The 20,767-nt window shown below is 35.9% G+C and overlaps 1 protein-coding gene across 12 annotated transcripts in view; it reads left to right on the top strand.

Annotated features, from left to right (window-relative positions):
• Positions 1 to 20,767, top strand: part of TCF12 (transcription factor 12) — a 390,613-nt gene that overhangs the window by 173,269 nt on the left and 196,577 nt on the right. For all 12 annotated transcript variants that reach the window (XM_033108034.1, XM_033108033.1, XM_033108043.1 and 9 more), the window contains one exon: positions 15,655 to 15,728. In XM_033108034.1, the coding sequence (XP_032963925.1) occupies positions 15,655 to 15,728 (74 nt within the window). The remainder of the gene's footprint in view (positions 1 to 15,654; positions 15,729 to 20,767) is intronic.

Raw genomic sequence — 20,767 nt, 5'->3', positions numbered from 1 at the left:
ATTACAATACAGACACATTGCCATTAATCCCCTTCAAAATACTCCCCTGGCTTTGAACACACGTATCCCATCATTCTTGCCACTTTCTAAAACAGTTCTGGAAGTCCTCTTTCATGAGTATCTTTAGTTGCGCTGTCGTGGCTGCCTCAATGTTGTGAATCAATTCAAAACATTTTCCTTTCATGGTCATTTTGACTTTGGGGAAGAGCCAGAAGTCACACGGTACCATATCCGGTGAATAAGGTGGATGAGGACATACCATAATGTTTTTATTTGACAGAAATTGCCATATACCAGAAGTGATATGACACGTAACCTTTCTGTTGTGATCACAAAATATGGTTAATGCTGCTGCTGAGCGCCATCCAATGGAAAGGCAGGGATCTTCAATATGGGAAGCGGTGTGTCAAACCTTAGTAACAGTGTGTGATAAGTTTCAACTTGTTCAGTGCAGTCAGTCAAGTGTGAATTATGGTTGAGAGTAGGAGTGTTTTAAAGTGTGCCATAAATCATCCTCCATCATGACAATGCACCGTGTCACACATTGCTTCTGGTACAGCAATTTCTGTCAAATAAAAACATTATGGTGTGTCCTCATCCAACTTACTCCCCAGGTCTGACATCATGCGTCTTCTGGCTATTTCCCAAAGTCAAAATGATTCGGGGCATCGAGGCAGCCACGACAGCACTACTAAAATCACTTAGGAAAGAGGACTTCCAGAACTGCTTCAGAAAGTGCCAAGAATGATGGGATAAGTGTGTTCAAAGTGAGGGGGAGTATTTTGAAAGGGATTAATGTCAGTGTGTCTTTTACTGTAATAATTTTTTAAAATTTTTTAAACATTTACTGTATTGTTTGATCACATCTCGTAGATTTGGATCTTAGTGTGTGTGGTTTTGTTTTTTCACTGATCAGATCCTCTCCAGTTTTAGCCTACTTTTTAGTTTTTAAATCTTTTGTCTACAGTTTATAATTGTTATTTTCAATTGAATAACTCCAGGAAAATGGTCACTGAACATTTTGTTGCATTTTCTTCATCCCGTAATGATTCCCTCCTACTTCTTCCTAGTCAGTCACTCTCTACCCAAGAAACCACCAGTTTATTTTTGTCACTATGATTTTTTTCTGTTTTAGATCAATATATAAATGAAATCAATGTTTTATCTCTAATTTCTTTCACTAAGCATAATGTTTGTGAGCTTTATGCATGTTGTTGCATATCCCTTTAGTCCATTTTTGGTTTTGCTGAGCAGTATTAAATGAGTAAGCCACAGTTCATTCATTTTTTTAGTTGATGGTCACCTGGATTTTTTTCTATTTTTAGCTATTATAAACACTGTTCTTAATATTCATGTAATAAACTCTGTGGGTGTATATTTTTATCACTTTATCTTGGGTAAATAGCTAGGATAGTATTGTTGTACCATTAGGTATATGTATTTTTGTCTTTTAAGAAACTGTCAATTTTCTATAATGAACCATTTTACATGTCCATAGGCAATACGTAAGATTTTAGGTGCAGATCTTATTTTTATGTCAAGATTACATTCTGGTATAAGTAGAAGTCATTTTTAATATATGTTTTTAATTTCTGGTAAATAATTTTGATAAATAGTCCTATTTTTAAGCTAAAAATACTCTGAATTAGAGATTTCAAGAATAATATACTTTATTCACATAGGCAAAAATCTAACTTTCTCAGCTAGTTTTAACAGCTCTAAAAGTTGGTTGCTGGGGCAGCTTATTGGTGTAATCATTCACCTTTATAAGTTGTAGATATTTTTAAATGATTAAAGATTGTTTTTTTACGATTTAGACACTAATTATAAGAGTTGAAAAACAAAAAATCTGCCCATGGCCGTAGTTTTTGCTTTCCTGTTACTGTAATGATTACACATGAGTGTGAACAAGGGAGTGGTCGTTCATTCCAGTAGAGCATTGTGCTGGTGTCAGGGCTTCAGCCGAGTGTCTTCTTGGTGTAGATCCTTTCATCCTGTGCCTTGCTCATCGGCTGTGTCTTTTATGAAGATTTCTTGCAAAGTGACGCTGTTCACCAGTGGGACGGGGAGAGTCAGTATAAGCAGATAAGTGAAAAGCTACAGCTGCTGCCAGAAAAGCTGTCCTTACATTGAGTAACAGTCTCAATTTGTATATGTAAACTTTTGTTTACCTTCAGCCGGGTATTCAGTAACGTAGGTGTTACAGAGTAAGAGCTGGTCTTTGTTCTGAAATTATTTGAGACCACATGTTGGATGATGTTCACTTAAGAATAGTATAACTTCTACGGTGTGTGACATAGATTTATAAATATGATGCAAGTATTAAAGAGGACCTAGTAAGGCTTAGGGAGGTTGGGCAAGTTGTACATCAGAGATAGAATTTAAAGTAAGCATTAAACCATTAAGACTTAATTAAAGACAAACAAATGAAGAAACTAAAACTCATAGGCACTGTCAACAGTTGAGTGGTTAACAGAGGTTAAGAGGGGAGGGAGGTGGGAGATGAGGGTAAAGGGGATCAAATATATGGTGATCGAAAGAGAACTGACTCTGGATGGTGAACATACAATGTGATATATAAAGACGATGTATTACAGAATTGTACACCTGAAACCTGTGTAACTTTACTAACAATTGCCACCCCAATAAACTTTTTTTAAAAAACAGAATTAACTGTCAAGGAGATTATAAGTGCTAAGAGGGATCATTAGAGCAGTGAAAAGTTTACGAATGGTGCTGTGTGCGATGAGCCTGCCTCATGGTTACAGGTGAGAGTTTGAATGATAAGACACTGAACGACAGCTCTGTGAAAGCAGGTTCTCTGTGTCTTCTGCATCTCTGTATTGCCCGTGCTTAGAATCCTCCCTACACTTGACAGTGTGTATGCCATAGTAGGAAATTGGTGTTTTTGACTGTTAGGGTTTGAAAAGGGAAGTCAATTATAACTGGGTTTTCAAAGACTTTAAACATAGGAGGGACAAAACCTAGCATCATTGACAGTAAACATTCATAGAACAGATGAGTAAATATTCCATTTCAGGTTGAAGAATTTGGGATTTTATTGGTCGTGGGAACTGGACGTTTTACTTTTTAAATCTATGGGTAATGTATTTTGAAGGATTGTTTTAGGAAGATTATATTGGCAGGATATTGCAAGCAAGTGAAGTATTATGAAATAATGTTTTAAGAAGATTCAGAGAGACTCTAGCAAAAGAATCTTAGTAGGATATCATGAAAGCCCAGAATAAAAAGTTGGCAGTGGGGATGAAAGCTGCCTCAGCATATGTATTCATAAGGAACACTCAGTATGGGGCTAGTGGAGGGACAAGAGAAGGAATAATCAAAGATGATGCCAGTTTACCAGTCTAGTCAACCTGAACCATTATATGTTATAGTACTTACTACCCTTTGTATTAGAAATAATAGTAAGAGTACAAAGGCATATGGGGAAGAAATGAAGGCTATGTGAAGAGTTTGGTTTTAGATATATGATAGGTTTTAGGTGATGGCAGAAGCACCAAATGAAAGCTTCCAGCAGAAATTTGTTGATTTAAGACCAAAATACAGAATTCAGCTTAAACCTGGGATTGTGCATTTCAAAATTGATAATTCAGAGGTGACAGTCAAAATCATAAAACTGCACAAGCAATCCAAGGGGTAGAGCATAAAATGAGAAGGACACGGGATGAAGAGCAGGTACTTTTAGTTGTTTTACACAGAAGGGGAAGTGATAATAGAGGCCCAAAGGTTAATGTCAGCAAATCTTAGAGAGGCAAGGTGGTTGGTTAACGGGATTGAATGCCATAGAGCACAAAAGAGGTGAACAAAATATAGCCTGTGGTCCATCAGCTATTTTTGTAAATAAAGTTTTATTAGAACACAGCTACTCTTTATTTGTGCACATACCTCCTATGGCTGCCTTTGAGCTACAGTAGTAGAGTTGAATAGTTGGTAAGGAGAGCGTATGGCCCACAAAAGCCTAGAATATTTACTGTCTGGTCATTTACAGGAGAAGTTTACTGACATCTGCTATAGAGATCTTAGAAATGAAAGCCAAGAGGGAACCTTTCTATTTTATGATTGGGATAACCGTTGATGACCTGAAAGTTCAGTTTTGTCCTGTAAACATATGTTTACTGAGAGCGTTTTATGTGCCCCCATTTGGTGTTTGCTGGTGTGGTGTAGGAAGAGGCTAGGTACTACGTAGCAAGAGATTTATTAACAAGTGAATAAATTGTAAAGAGTGACGGTGGTCAATTTAAATTTTTGTTTTATAGAGAAATGAGTGATACTTTGAAGAGAGAGGAAGAGATTTTTAAATATAGGGAAAATATGAAGGAAACATTTTTACGGAGCTCCTCTGGGAGAGGCCGTGTGTGTTGCCATTACAGGAATTAATGGTCTAAGACTTGAAGGCAGGGAGAACATGGGCCTCATTACAGGAAATGAATAGAATTGTTTGTGGAATTAAGTTAAGAATAGTAATTGCTCACACAGCTGTTTTTAAATAGCAAATTGTGTTAGGTAATCAGCGAAAATCCATTAAAATGTACTTGATAGTTATGCAGACGCTGCTTTATTGGTACTGACTTATGATCCTAATGGGTACTATAAAAACAAACAAACAAACAAAAAACCTTTGTATGCAGTTTTCACAGTGGTACGGTCCTGGGTCCTGTATGTTTTTTGTTTAATGTGCAAGTACAATTGTAATGTTTCCATCTTACTTTTCCCACCACCAAACCCAAATATAATTGTCTTGTTCAAGAAGAGCATCAGCATGAACTTGATGAGCTCACAGAGAGCAATGAGGTGTGTTCTCATTGAAAGAAGTGGAATCCATTTCATTGTTTCTCTGTCTTCCTCCCTAGACAAAAATGGCATGTTTTATTGTATGTTTGGATTTAGGTCTACTAATTTGTTTTCTGTTTGTTTTTTTTTTTTCTATCTGTACTTTGTTCTATTGTACTTCTGTTCTTTTGGATTTGACTATTTCTTAGGACTCCATTTTAATTTATGAGTTGGCTTTTTAGCAATGCCTCTCTAAAGATATTAAATACATAATTAACTTCTCACAGTCAATTTAGAGTTAATAATTTGCCACTTCACATAAAATACAGAAATCTTGTAACCTTATAGATCCATTTATCCCCCACCCTGCCTTCTTTATGCTATTACACGTATTACATCTAAATGCCTTGTAACTCCTATGAGAGAATGTTATAATTTTTTACATAAATAACTTGTAAAGAAGTTAAAAGGAAATAACAATCTTTCATATTTACTATTTCTGATGCTCTTCTTTCCTTCCTCAAGATTCAAGAGTTTCTCTCTGATAACACTTCTTTCAACTTGAAGAACTTCTTTTAGTATATAGCTGCAGTTCTTTTGACAACAAATTCTTAATTTTCTTTTGCTTGAAAATGTATTTCACCTCCATTCTCAAAGGATATTTTTATTCTGGTAACCCTCTCGGCCTCCTGCAACCTCACCACCCCTACCCCATATTTTAGAGATGGTGTTTCCACATCTGCTGGCATCCATAGTTTCTGAAGACAAATCTGCAATGTTTTGAACTGTTATTCCTCTGTATGTAATGTTTCTCTCTTTTTTTGTTTACTTTCAAGGTTTTCTCTGTATTTTTGGTTGTCAGAAGTTTGACTCTGATGTGCCTAGGTGTGGTTTTCTTTACATTTATCCTGTTTGGGTTCACTGAGTGTTTTTCATTGGTAAATTTATGTGTGTCACCACTTTTATGAATTTTTTGGCCATTGTTTCTTCAAATTTTTTTTCTACCCTATCCTCTTTGTTCTCTCATTATGCCTGTGTTAGACTTTTTAATATCTATCCTACGTCTCTAGGGTCTTGTTCATTTTCTTTTAATCAAATTGAATTATTTCTTTGATCTATCATCATGTTCACTCACTCTTTTCCTTTGTCATCTCCATTCTTCTCTTAATCCATTCAAGAATTTTTTTAGATTTCATGTACTTTCATTTCTAAAACTTCCATTTCTTATATTTTTTTTCCTCTGTGAGATTTTCAAGTGTTTTCATGCATTATGAGCATATATCCTTTAGTTCATTGAACATAATTACATATCTGCTTTAATGTCCTTGTCTGAAAACCTCAATATCTGGGTCATCTTGAGGCCTCTCCTGATTATCTTTTCTCTTATGATTTGGTCACATTTCATTATGAAGGAATTTTGGATTGTATCACGGATATTGTGAATGTCGTTTGTGTAAATTTGGTTTCTTTCATGTTTCTCCAAAGAGTTTTGATTTCTTTGTTTCAGTGAGCAATTAATTGGGTTAGATTCAAAGTCAAAACTCTCTCTTGCCTGGGGTTGGCAGCTGCTCAAATCTCGATTTGACTCTTTTGGCCTCAGCTGCAAAGGGCCTTGGGCCTGCCCTGGGAATGTGTGTGCTCCAGGGCTCAGCTGAAGACTTGGGTAGAGATATACCAAAAAGTTGGGAATCCACTTTTCTGTGTCTCTCCTTTTTTGGCATTCTGTCCTCACTTTCTAGTGACTATGGTTGTCCTGGCTCTGTCCTCTTTTTCTTCAAGTCAGAAAGACAGTGGGTGTTCTGTTGGAATTTTAGTTCCTGCACGCTATGGCTGCTGCTTGCCTGCAAGATAAAGCTTTAAGAATGGGAAACTCACTTGTGCTGATTCCTAAAAGCTATTGAAAAAGAGTAACTCATTTCGGTGTTTTCTTCTAAGTTTTTTTCCTACCTAAATCAGCCTGGTTTTGTTCACTCTCTAGAGCCTTTAGGTAGCTATTTTACATTTGTACCCCCCCCCCCCGCCCCAGAATTTATAGTAGCTGTCTGTAGGAGCTTAGTGCATTATATTGGAAGCTGAGCTCACTAGATCAGTTTTGAGATTTCCTCGAACATATTTGCAATCTGCTTTGATAAAGAACACTCCCTTTAAAAATAATAATTATTGGATTTCTTCCTTTTTAACCCATCTTTAGTTACTAAATTTTTATGACAGAGTGTCATGTGAATACCTTAATTTTATATGTCCTTAACCAGCTAATTAACCTTTTACTGCAGAATACAGTACTTCTGTTAGGTGCCAGAAGAACACAGAGATGAACAAGATGTGTTTTCCCTATTGCAACATTTTATTGGTAGGATATACATGGAAACAACTGTAGTGTTGAAGATAAAATAAGTGCAAATCAGTTTCTAAAGAAATGTGATTAGAGTTAATTGGTGGAAAACACTTCTCAGAGGAGAGGGCATTTGATCTTAGGATGATGTGAAATTAGAAATTCAATAGGTGGGGGAAAGACGAGGATGGATATTCCAGGACTAGGAAACAATAATAAGAGTAGAATATAAAAATGTGACAAGTCTCGGTGTGTTTGGGGACTGATGAATGAATGTCTTGATGAGGCTGGAGCATTGAGTTTTTGGTAAGTACTGCAGCTGAAAAGTTAATTGAGGCACCTTGTAGAGTATCATGCACAGGAATGTGAATGTTATTCCTGAAGCAGCAGAGGATCACATTTGAGTACTGAATGGCTGTGATCCAACTTGTGCTTATAGCAAGATACATGTGTGGGCAATGGTAACTACGGATTGGAACAGGAACATAATAGAAGAATAAGTAATACGCAGGACCTTAACCAGACCACTGTATATGTGAAGGGAACAAATGGGATAGTTCCTCGAAATATTGTCCAGATAGAAAATTAATATGATGAGTAACTGATTAAGGGAAATAGGAGAACAGAGTGTCACCAAATTCAAGAGAATCATTACATTTCTAACCACATTTGTAAATATCCCAACATCATGCTGAGTATATGAAACTTGTTGGAACATTTTTGAGTTAAAATTCCTTTTCTAGCAGTGTATTTTACACTGTACTGTAGTGAATACAAAGTGATTTTTCATAGGACATGGGATGAGGTAATTTCAGAGTCATGGTATTTAAGGTTTGTGTGTGATGTAGCCACCAAGCCTAGTGATGATTTAGTTTTCTCTAAAACTTTTAAATAATTTTTGCTCTTTGGAGGTTGTTACTTTTCTAACTCACAGATTTATTTACAGTCTTAACTGCTTCTCACTGGAGTTTTCAAAATACTATTCAGTTATTTAGAATATTGGTTTTGATTATTGTGTAAAGAGAAATGATAAGCTAACAAATAGGGAACCAGTTTCAGCTTCACTTTTATTAAACTGATTGTATTATTTCCGCTTTTATACATTCATTTCTTCCACAAATATTTCTTGATACTTTCTGTGTGTCTGGCACTGTTTTATGCATCAAACATAACAGTGAACAAAACAGACTACATTCTTTTTTTTTCATGAAGCTTTCAATGTATTGGGGAAAGATAGACAGCAAACATCCTCCCATAGGATGACATTTGAACAGAGACCTGAAGGAAATTAAGGGAAGAGACCATTCAGATGGGGGCGGGGGAGCGTTTTATGAAGAGAAGAAAGCAAATAGAAAAACTCTGAAGAGGAGCATACTTGGTGTGTTTGAGCAAAAGCAGGGGGTCTTGTTGAGATAGAGTGATCCAAGAGAAAGAATAGTAGGAGATGAAGTGAGAGAGGTGGGAGGCAGAACCTGTAAAACATTGTAGACTAGTGGATTTAATTCTGAATGCAATGGGAAGCCATTGGTAGATTTTGAGGATAAGATTCTCATGCTTTGTGTTGCCATTCTAGTTCCTATGTAGAGAACACAGTCTGTAGGATGACAGTAAAAAGGGAGTTCAGGAGGCAATTGCAGTAATACAGGTCAGAGATGATGGTGGGTGGACTAAAATGATCATGTTAAAAATAGGGAGTCATAGGTCAGACTTGGGAAATGTTTATAAGGTAAATGTAATTGGATTGTACCACTGAGAACCTGAGTAGTGAGATTTTTTATTGAGGGTCATCCAGAGTTGAAGAGGTATCAAGCCTTTTTGAAAAGAGTTGACTGTGCCTCTATGGAAGAAAACAACCGGTAATGGTTTTTAAGTGCAGGGCTTTGGTATTTAGATTGGAAAGGAATGTTGTAGTTGCTTCTCAGGTGCAGTGGGAAGACTTTCCTTGTTTCCAGAAACTTGACAGCTAGTTTAGAGGTTTGGAGACAGCTCAAGAGCTTTGTCAGGGTTAGAATGTCTCTTCAAACAGTTAGCGCAAAACCTCAGTAGACTGAGTCACTAGACAGTTCCAAGGTGGTACAAAATACCTGCTTGCCCTCTGGGAGCTTAGTTTCAATCCATGGCCATCAGCTCGTTTCTTTTTCTTAAAGAGGGAGATTTATTGTTTCCTTTGGACCCTCTCTAACTTCTTCCGTTGAATCACTGGAACATCCTTTTTAATTGTATCTTTACAGGACATTTTTATATACAGTGATGTGTCTAATAACAATAACATAGTAAAATCACTGTTTGAAAGTTATTTTCAAAGTTATTTTCTTGAAATGAGCCATGTGTTTACTACCTTATTCTAGTGTGCTTTGGCACTAGAAAGAATATTCCTACTTGTAAATCAGGGGTATCCAAACTGCGGCCCGCAATCCATTTTTAATTGGCCCGCAGCAAATTCCAAAAATATATTTAGTTTATTTAAATAAACCAGGTGAGGCAATACGGACTTCACCTTGAGTAAGTGGCCCGGCTGTTTGTGTATTTTACCACATACGGCCCTTGGTAAAAAACGTTGAAAAAAATTTGGACACCCCTGTTGTAAATCTTTGTTCGAAACAGTACCAAATAGAAATTGTGATTGAATTTTAAAAGATGACCTGAGAAGGCAAATCCTTCTCATCTTTTTATTGGTCTTATTTTCTTACATACTTTTTTATAAAAAAATCAAATTTTTATTTAACATTTCATTGTACAGAATCTCAATTTTTCATGAGTAAATAAAACTCTTAAAACCAATGTTACACTTCATATGAGGCAGCATGTCTTAACTTCTTTTAAATTCCGTTATAATTTTAGTATTCCCATAGCTCTTCTGTTTTGTTTGTCATTAATGTATAGCAAAACTACAGAGGATTTGCCATTATATTCTAATTGACCTTATATCACAGTGAATTTTTAGAAAAACACAGTGTATATTTATTTCATGAGTATCTAAAATCTGAAAAACATAATAAAAATGGTGTTGGGTTTTTAGGTGTATATTATTTTACAATTGATTGCAGCCTTTGAATCTTCTCTAAAGGAATATCATTACTCCATAAATAAAATTGAGTAAAGAAACTATTGAAGAGACACATTCATAGCTTTGGTTATCTGACATAGCTACGGTATCTCCAATGAGATTTCTTTCATCAAATCATTTATTGAATTACCTTGTAGCAGATGGCTGTTCTGCAAAGTATATTATCTTTCCTTTATTTATAACAGTGTTAGGATGTGATATTTTTTTTTTCCCCAAGTCAAGTTGTTGTCCTTTCAATCTTAGTTGTGGAGGGTGCTGTTCAGCTTCAAGTTGTTGTCCTTTCAGTCTTAGTTGTAGAAGGGGCAGCTCAGCTCCAGGTCCAGTTGCCATTGCTAGTTGCAGGGGCACAGCCCACCATCCCTTGCGGGAGTCGAACCGGCAACCTGTGTTTGAGAGGATGCGCTCCAACCAACTGAGCCATCCGGGAGCTCAGCGGCAGCTCAGCTCAAGGTGCCGTGTTCAATCTTAGTTGCAGGGGGCCGAGCCCACCATCCCTTGAGGGATTCGAGGAGTTGAACTGGCAACCTTGTGGTTGAGAGCTCACTGGCCCACGTGGGAATCTAACCGGCAGCCTTAGGAGTTAGGAGCACGGAGCTCCAACCGCCTGAGCCACCGGGCTGGCCCAGGATGTGATATTTTTATAGTGCCAGCAATGGGGGGGAGAGAGAGAGAGAGAGAGAGAGAGAGAGAGAGTGTGTGTGTGTGTGTGTGTGAGAGTATGTGCGCGCGCGCGCGCGCAAGGGACAGAGAAAGAGCAAGACAGAGAGAGAGAAAGAGAGAGAGAGACAGAGAGCAAGAGAGAGACAGAGAGAAAGAGCGTGTGCATATACAAACCCCTGTGCTCTCACTCCCAACTTTATATGTGCCCCTTTTTTATAGAGATAGATTTGGGCATGATGTCAAGCAGAGTGGCTGTATTGACTTGTTTTTCTTACCAGCTTTGCTGCCGGAATAGCCTAACTACTCTTCTCCTCTCCATTCTTTGTATCGTCCCCTTTCTTCCTTTCCTCCCTTCTCAGCTCACTACTACTTAAAACATTTTCCCAATTCCAGACCTGTTTCTCGCTTTACCCTAGTCTTGGCCTAGGGTGGCAGTCTTTGGTGATACTTCTGGTAGTGTCAAGTGGGAGAAGAAACTGATCTGCAGCTTTGCTCCTTATTCACCCCTTTTATCTCCAGGCAGGTCTTGTCTGAGCCTCACCAAACGTTGAGTAATGCGTTATGTACACACACTCTGTGCTGTTGGGGCCCACATGGGGGGGAAAAACAGGTCTTGAGAGTATATAAAACTCACTCCCTCAACCCCCAAAAATATGTTTCCAGTTTTTGCTAGTGGTTTAAAACCTAGCGAAGTCTATAGGACTCTGTGCTTGGAGAATGAAAGAAGGAATGGGATAGACACTGTGAGAGAACTTTTGGATTGATTCAAGGAAGAGAATGTTTTTGGTCAAAATCAAAAGATGGTGTTAGTGGAGAGGAAGCAGGTAGACTAATATCTGAGTTCTTCATAGAAAAGAGAGTAATGCTAGATATTGAACTTTGCCAAGAAGTTTACTTGGTCCTCCAAAGTCTTGCTCTTTGATACCTCAAAAACTTGGTTTCCACCTTTATTCTTTCTCTAGAAATTAGTCCTTCTCCAGCCTCTTAGAGAACTGCCTATATCTGTAGCAATAATCAATGATTTGCTTTGTTACTTTTCTATTAAAATGTTTTACAAATGAGGTAGCAGATTGTTTCATTGAATTTATAAGCCATTGTTTTCAGATATAAGATCTAAAATTTAATGTTTGTTTTTTACTAGAAAATATTAAGTAAAAATAGTATGTCTTAAAATGGGACATGTAGAATCAAAATATATATTGGACTTTATCTAATTGGTTCTAGTCAGAAAAGCAGGTACTTAAGAGATTGTGTATATAAAAGATTAAAACAGAAAAGATCATTTTAATACCTGTATTAGTTAAATTATTCATTAACTTTTAATCTTGTTGAGTAGAAATAGAATAGATTAATTATTGGAAAGTTAAGCAAGTCTCAAAGTGTTTCTACCACTTAATTATTAGTAATCTCTCTTTTACATCTACCATTTTTTAATCTGTCAGTTGAGGAACTAGCTTCTCTCAAATTGTTGAACTGGCATGCATAGACTAGAAATGGGAAGGAAATAAAATATATGGCAGTGATGGTTTAGACATATCTTAATAACAATGTTTTTCTCCCAATCACTGTATTGCAACTGTGATGCATTTTCTTATTGTTTTTCAGATTTTGGTCAATTTGTATAATTTCTGTATTCAGTTTATTTTCTATGTGTAACGTCTTTTTTCCTGCTTACCTTAATCTTATGGCTGAAGCTTTGGAAAGTTTATTCTTCCTGTCATATTTCTATGTTTGTATAGCCATTGTCTTCAACAGAAAGGAGTCATTGATGCCTAAAGATGACTGTTGCCTTTGTCAGTGCCAGCCACAACCTTCTATTCAGAGTCTGGATATGTTAACAATAAAACTATAGAGCTCTGAGTTTCAAACCTAGCCAGATCCTTCTTATTCTATAGCGTGCTTTGAGCCCCGTGCCATGTCCAGTATTATTGGTATGTAGTACTCTTTAGCTGGTGGCTTAATTACCAATATATTTAACTAATTTTGCTCTTCCGTCATTCTGTGGAAGTAATTAGTGTCACTTGATGAGAATTGAGTATGTTTTCACAGAATTTCATGTATCTCTTTTAAATTTTGTCTGAGATGTTTTCTGTAGCAGGCACCCATCTTTTCTATATTTTTCTTTTACAAATGTATTTAAAATAACACATAGGCCTCATATTTATTAATTATTTGGTATAAGACTGTTCAGCCCTAAAACAAATAAATTATGGTCTGATTTTTTTCATTAGGATAGGACCATCAAAATAAATTTCCATTATATGTTACATATGTTCAATGAAAATATGATTTTCCCTATGCCCCACAGCCCCACCATTCTACTTTCTGTCTCTATGAATTTGACTCCTCTGGGCACCTCATATAAAGTGGAATCATACAGTATTTGTCCTTTTGTGACAGGTTTGTTTTACTTAACATAATGTCCTCAGTTGCATCCATGTTTTTGCATGTGATTAATTTCCTTCCTTTTTAAGGCTGAATAATATTCCACTGTGTGTATATACCACATTTAGTTTATCCATTAATCCTTCGATAGATAACTTGAGTTGCTTTCACCTTTTAGGTATTGTAAATAATGCTGCTACTATTGCCGGGAAATGGGTTATTGTTATTGTCACAGGACGGAATTCAAGGGCGCACCAAATAAGCCAAGCAGACAGTGAATTTAGTAAAAGAAATACGATACTACACTCCCAAGATGGTGGGAGTGGGCGGACCAGGAGAGGGTCAACTGCTCTGAAAAACAAAGGGGCTTAGGAATTTATTACCCTCAAAATGAGGGCACAAAATTTCAAAATTTAGTGGTGGTGTTGTAGGCATTCCCAGGGCCGTCTTCACGACCACTCCTTCCCATGGGGAGGTGAGATTCTCTTGTCCTTATTTGGTTCTAGTCAGAACTGTCACAATGGCACGGGGTGGAGATTTTCCCTGTCCACAATGCTAATAATATTTATCATCCAATATAATTAGCTAAAGTTACCTTGAGGGACAAGATGGAGTCCTGGGTCGGCGTTGGCCACCAAAATCTAATTCTGGCTGGTCTGGTAGCTACACCTTTTCTTAAGAATGATCTCATTATCATTCCTTTGTATCCCTTTTCTTCCTCCTCCCTTTCCTACCCCCTCTCTTCCAGCAGCCCTATTCTTTTTGCCTGCAATAACACTATAAACATGGGTTTACAAATATTTGAGAACCTGCTTTCAGTAGCCAATTTACAAACACTTTAATAAAATTATTTGAAGTTTCATAAGTAGTTTTACATTAATGGATTTTATAGTTTAATAATAGCTTTTGTCTTGGATTGGGTCACATAAGAATCTTATCTGCCCTTCTGTAGTGTTGATTGTGAAGAAAATGCTTGGAAAATAGCACTCAGGTAACTGGTGATACTGGAGAGAGAGTAACAGTGTGTTTTTATAAGATACTCCTCAAACTTGTAGAATCTTTCTTAAATATAGAAATTTAATAAGAATTTTAATAAGAATGAACAAAACATTTTGTATTTTTACACATAATCTCTGTTTTCAAAGCTTCGAGTTCACTTGAGATTGTGCCTGGAATGTGGTCTGTAGTAGGTACCCGTTGTTTCTCTACATTGTAATAATCCCTTAATAAAGGAAGTACAGATCATTAAAAGAATAAATTAGGGTCCTACTAACTGAATTAGTAGTTAGTTGGTTTCACTTTGGAAACCAACTTCCCTTTCCATGCTTTTTGTCCCTTATCCCTTCAATTGGTAATTCTGTCTCTGAAAGAGCCTTGGGAAGGGTGGCTAGTTATTGGAAATTTGGAGCATTTAACTTCTACACATCACATTCTCATCTAAATAACAGAGGATTTAAAGGAACTTTTTGAAGAAAAAGTGGTTCTAAACTTACCTAGTAGAATGTTGTATTTGCAACATCTAGAGTTTTCTCATGCAAGAATGAAACAAAAAAGTCAACTATTTGTATTTCATCATAGAAAGAAGCTCAGAAGGGGTTGGGAAAGTGTATTCTGTTAGGAGTCAAGGATGAAAAAGAAAGGTTCTCAAAACAGAAAATGGAGAAATGGATGGATTAAGAGATCTCCAACTCTTTCAGATTTTTCTAGAGACTGATTAGAAGGTGAAAATAGTAGAGCCAGAGCTTCAGGAGGTACATTAAGGAGCACAATGAATTGTTTTGTTGTTAATGGTTACTCGTCCTTTCTCACTTTGAGTTTTCCTTTGCAACTTTCATAAGAGTGGATCTACTTACTTGGATTCAAATTTTAGAGGAGATTTTACTAGGATGAGGATAGTGTCATTTGGATTAATTTTGATATTTGATTGGTTCAATTAGTTTGATGTCTTTAGTTAAGAATATCTAATCAGTGCTCTGATAGAAACCAGTTTTATTAACTTGGGCAGTTTGACTTACTTCATTTTCTGAGGCTTATCCGTAAGGGCTGAATTGTTCATATTTTCATATAGGCAGTACTAAACTACAGAAAGCTCTAGGGTTCATCTACTCTTAGAAATAGTAATGGGGATAGAGATGGAAAAACATAGATTATGCCATATTCTAAAGTCACCAAAGATATATTTCGTTTCTGAAATTCTGCAGTGTATATAGAGCATTCTATGAAGCAGTGATGAAGATATTCTGAAGTAACTTTTCTACAGGTTTCTGAGACAAGGATTGATATGCAGCCAGTTCCATGCATATGCATCTGCCACTTGCTGAATTGTACTTTCTGCCAAAGCATAACAACAACAACAACAACAAAAAATCCATCATAGTACCCATTTGAATTTGTATATTTCACTTTCTTCTTTCCATAGGTATTGATGAACGAGGAAGTACAACATCTTGGGGAACAAGTGGTCAACCAAGCCCCTCTTACGACTCATCTAGAGTAAGTTTTCTCATTAACCATTGATTAAAGCCATAAAGATAATTTGACAAATAAGTAAATTCTTTCATATATGAACTCTATTTCTTAAGAGAAATGAAGATTAATGTATGTTCATTGGAATATTGTAGAATACGAGTACCTTTGTAGTAGATTCAGTTTTTAACTGTCATACATTGAGAGTTTATTTAATCTCCTACAATGAAGGAAACATTCTTGGTGGTGTTTGTACACTTGGACTACCTACAAAATTCTTTACTGAAATTAGAAGAGCTTCACTACATATTTTCCATACATAGGCATTTTTCTTTGTGTATTGGTTTTGAGAGATGGCACTGGCTATCACAGTACCAACTTCCAGTCGCGCCTCTTCCATTCTTGCTCGAGTAGTCATCAGCTGTTTATATATCAGGGACTCTATAGCCCTGTCGCTTGGAAGCATATCAAGGCAGACATAACATGATATTTCTTGGTTGGCACTTAAGAGAAGATAGGACCAACCCAACGTACTACACACTGAAGGTTAAAAAGTTAGAGCTTTTTGCAATGATAAACAAAAAATCCCCAAAACTTAAAAAAAGGAGACTTGAGAGATTGCAAATTAGATCAAAGAATTGGCAATAAAATGAAACCCTGTGCTCCCAGATGCCCCAATAAATTGGTGAGGTTAAGAGATACCTTTTCCAAAAGGTCATACTTTGAATGATTAATGAGTTATTTATTTCTCTCAGAATTAATCAAGAGAAGAGAGACAAGCATAAAATTTATGGGTACTTAACCCTAGAAGCAAATTGGCTTAAGTGGAAGGAAAACTCAATATGTGATTGAAGTTCATAGTCTTCATAAGGGTTACAGTGTTTTGCATTGAAATGCTGAGTTAAAGTTCTTATTAAAGTGTGTGGTTTTTGCTATTATATTTGGCTGTAGCCTATGTTTAATTTATTTTAAATACTTTGGTAAGAACTAGGGTAGTCATTTGGAATCCAAAAAGATATAGAGAGTGACTGTTAAAGTTTTAGTGTTTCCTTTTCCGGAGTCAGTGCTAAGAAAGCTGAGTTATAGTGTAAAAAGCCCTGACTGCCCTGGGTATCACAAGACTTGGATTTATTATTGACTCTCCTGTGAACTTGCCATTTAATCGTGGATACCTTATTTTATTTTGGGGGTAGTTCAACTGGTTTGTGTCCAAATTTCCTTCCATCCTTAAAAGTTTTTGATTCTTTGAATAATATTATGAATAGGAAAGGTAGGTTTCCTGTTTAGATTTTGAAATAGGGATTTTATATATAGTGGAGAACACAATACTATTCATTACTACTGGATAATTTTTTTTCAGAGGCTTGAGTTAGTGTGTGATAATATGTTATTTTTTAAAGTGCATTAAATGGTATCTTTGTACCTTATGTTTACTTCCCTTTCAAGCTTTCAATTTTTTTCTACTTGAGTACTAACTAGAATTTTAGGAGAAGAGAACATAATAATGTATCCAAACATTTACACGTATCATGATCCTGAAATGAAGTTTGCCTCTTAGAGATAGATTCAAAGCAATACTTGATTTTCGTTTTGCTATTTGATCTATAGGTCAAATGTGAAATGCCATTTTTCATTCTTTATTTTTTTGAGTGTATATTGTGTGCAGTGAAAAGTTAAATTGACTTTATGGTAAGCTAGTTTTCTATTTTAAAAAACAAGATTAATCTTTAGAGATTCCCAGTTTACTGAGAAATCTGATAGACTGCTGATTTAATGCTACCCTTCTTTAATTTTGTTCCCATTGAAATCCTCTCTTCGACTGACTTTCTTCTTCTATCCTAGTCATGATTTTGAACTTAAAATGGTTTAGTGAGCTAGTTTAAGAAATTAGGTTTTATTTACAATTTCAAACCATTTATTTCTCCCCTGAACTAATCTCACCAGCACAGACATTTATAGATATCTTTGAAATCCTCAGCACTTTTTAATATTATCAACTTTTTGGGTTGTATTACTAAGCACCTTCACCATCTTGACCATTTTTTTCATAATCTTAAGTGTAGATGGATATAATTTTGTTAATATTCTCAGTTGACTGAGTACTTCATTTCCCTGAGTATTTTAATATGTTTATTTTTTTTAAATTCAGAAATAAATAATGATGTTGGCTAAAAACCAGTTTGGCACATTGTAGTAAAATTATTAAGTCAGTTTAAACTTTCATGAAATTGCAGGTACTTTTGTAGAAATTATATGAATGATATTTATTTAGACTTTACCATGTTTACATAATACATTTCTATCACAGCAAATTTATCGTTTCAAAAATAATTTGTTTTCACATTAATAATAGAAAAATCTTTTGTGAAGTTTGAATACAGTAGGCCACAATAAAAGATATTTGAAAACAGCAAAGTGAGTAGTTTGGTGGAGGTATAAAACATATGCTTTTAATTTACATGGATTCAACTCTCCGAGTTGCTATTCTCCTCCCTCCCTGCCCTCACTCAAAACTATAAGGGAGAAAGAATAATCTTTTGCAGTATTGTAAAACCATATTTGGCACATGAACTATTAATACTGTATATTATGATATGTTTTACTGTATAAGATTGGCTACACAAAATCATACAGATTGAAGTTTTTAACAGCTTTTCCAGGAGAATTTTTGCTGTGTATACTTTTTGCCTAATAGCCTCTCACTTTAAATCGAATCCAAGGAAAATACCATTTTTCTCTATAAACTTGATGCATAAGGGAGTTTCACCGAAGTTGTGTGGTTAAGAGGTCACAAACTTCTCAGCATTGTATTTAGTCTTATACGTGTTCTCTTAGAAGTAGGACAAGTCACTCCAGCAGAGCTCCTGTCTGGTGTTTCTGCCCTGTTTTTCTCAAATCCACCAGAAAAGTAGCCTCTGTTGGTTGGATTTCTGGTTATGAGCACATTCAGTGCAGAATTTTTGTTAGGCAGACACAGAAATAAACACTGTACCTAAACAGTGCTTATAGAAGAAATGGATAGCAGTGTTAGGAGATGTGGAGATGACACAGAACATGTTTGAGACACTCAGAGGGAAGTAACAGTATTTGTGATGTGTGCCTCAGACTTCTCTACCTTTGTTGGAGTCCTGGTTTCTGTACTGTTGACATACTGCCCACCTGCGCAGGACAGAAACACACACATGAACAAATAACATCATCGTGCTGTGAATATCACTTCCAATTTCAGAAATATGTGAAAGTGGTGATCGAATTAAATCACCAGAGATCGAAAGGAGCGATTAAAATCTCAGATAGTTTAGACATGCGCAAGAGGTGTTGTTAATGAGTTTGTCCCGTCCCTCTCTTATTTTTCATCTTTTCTTGCAAGCGAATATTTTCTGTATTTGGCATTGTATTAGGCATAAAGGCCAGAGAATATCATAATTTTTCTTATTTATTACAGTGTTAATGACTTATTGTTCCAGTTTCAGAGTTTTTTTCCTCTTTAGAAGGCAGTGGTTAAGGGCACAGACTCTGGAGCCAGTCTGTCTGGGTGTGAATCCCAGCTTTGCCCCTTACTATCTATGTGATTCTGGACAAGTTTCTTAAATTCTCTGTATCTCAGTTTTTTCATGTGTGAAATGGGGATAATAATGACTACTTTATAAGGTGGTTGTGAGGATTACTTGAGATAATATACAAGTGTGTAAAGTGCTTAGACCAGTGTCTCGTACATTGTGAGTGCTGTGTAAGTGTTGGCTTTAGTCCTATGTATACCAACATTCCTCAATTAAATCTACATGTAACAAACAAACTTAAATGAATGAGTGTATTTGCAAATGTGCTGCATTCTAAGTGTAATGAGTAAGAATTATTTGCTGATTCAGTGATGCTTAATATACTTTTACTTCTTTTAGATGTGTAAAGCACATGAATAAAATCTATATCCTTTCCCCTTCAATTGTCTGTTTTTCTTTCTTGGGAAAGCAGAAGTCTTCTGACAAACTTTGATATAAAAGTTTTAGTCTGTGTAGGACAATGCTTTATACATAATGGATAATCTATATGTGTTTGCTGAATAGAATTAAATCAGGGAAGAATCATGCGATTTACTAGATTGTGTTGATCAGGGAGGAAAGAAACAAAGCTGACAAGATGGAGAAGCTTCAAGTAGATGGTGGTGGTATTAATGGCAATAGGCCTTTCTTCTAGGCCTTCAAATTATTGTCCTCATTGATGACACTATTAGTGAAGCATTTTAAGATCACAGCCTCTGGACAGTTGTGCTCTGTGACTGTGGACAAGTTCCTTAACCACTTTGTGCCTCATGTTGCTCTTCTCTAAAATTATGATAATTTTACACATACCTTACAGGGTTTTTGTTAATGTGAAATGTAACAATGAAGTTATGAAGTATTTCATTTATTAATACAATAAAGGAAAGCTGCTATTAATATTAGTATTATTAACACCATTATTATCTCCAAATATCTAATACTTCATTGTGCATTGTAATGGACATATTTCCTTGTGTACAAATTCTGTTTTTGAAAAGTCTGATCGTTTTAGTTCATGGAAATTCCACGGGGCTGTGTCATCTTGGTTTTCCTGCCTCTTAGCTCTGTTATACAAGCTAGGCCAAGCCTCAAGTACTGAAGTACCATTGGGGTTTGCAACCTGGGCTCGAAGTTATGAGGAGACTCACAGGAGAGAGGAGAAGTCTTCTTGTTGACACTCTTTCCTAAGATAGAGTTTTTCATTTCTTAATTTAAAAGCTAAATGAACTCAACATCAGTGACCAGGAATTGGTATTTTAATCATGAACAGTTTTTAGGTTATATAAAATCAATTTGGTAGTTATTTTTGGAAAAGAAGTAACATTCAATTGACTAGAGTTTGCTTATTTTTTTAAATTGCTAATTTTTACCATGGTTTTCCTTTTTTCTTTATAATACGGTTGCAGAATGAAACAGTAATGCCCATGTTGCTCTTTCTTCGCTCCCCATTGTGCAGTATCATAGAATTTTCAAAACTAGAAGGTATGTTAGTTGTGTACATTAGTCTTTTATTTCATAGATGAGGGA

This window comes from Rhinolophus ferrumequinum, chromosome 6 (assembly GCF_004115265.2).
Source record: "Rhinolophus ferrumequinum isolate MPI-CBG mRhiFer1 chromosome 6, mRhiFer1_v1.p, whole genome shotgun sequence".
NCBI lineage: Eukaryota > Metazoa > Chordata > Mammalia > Chiroptera > Rhinolophidae > Rhinolophus > Rhinolophus ferrumequinum.
Note: the sequence above shows the minus strand (reverse complement) of the source record. Positions and strands in the feature narration are given on the sequence as shown.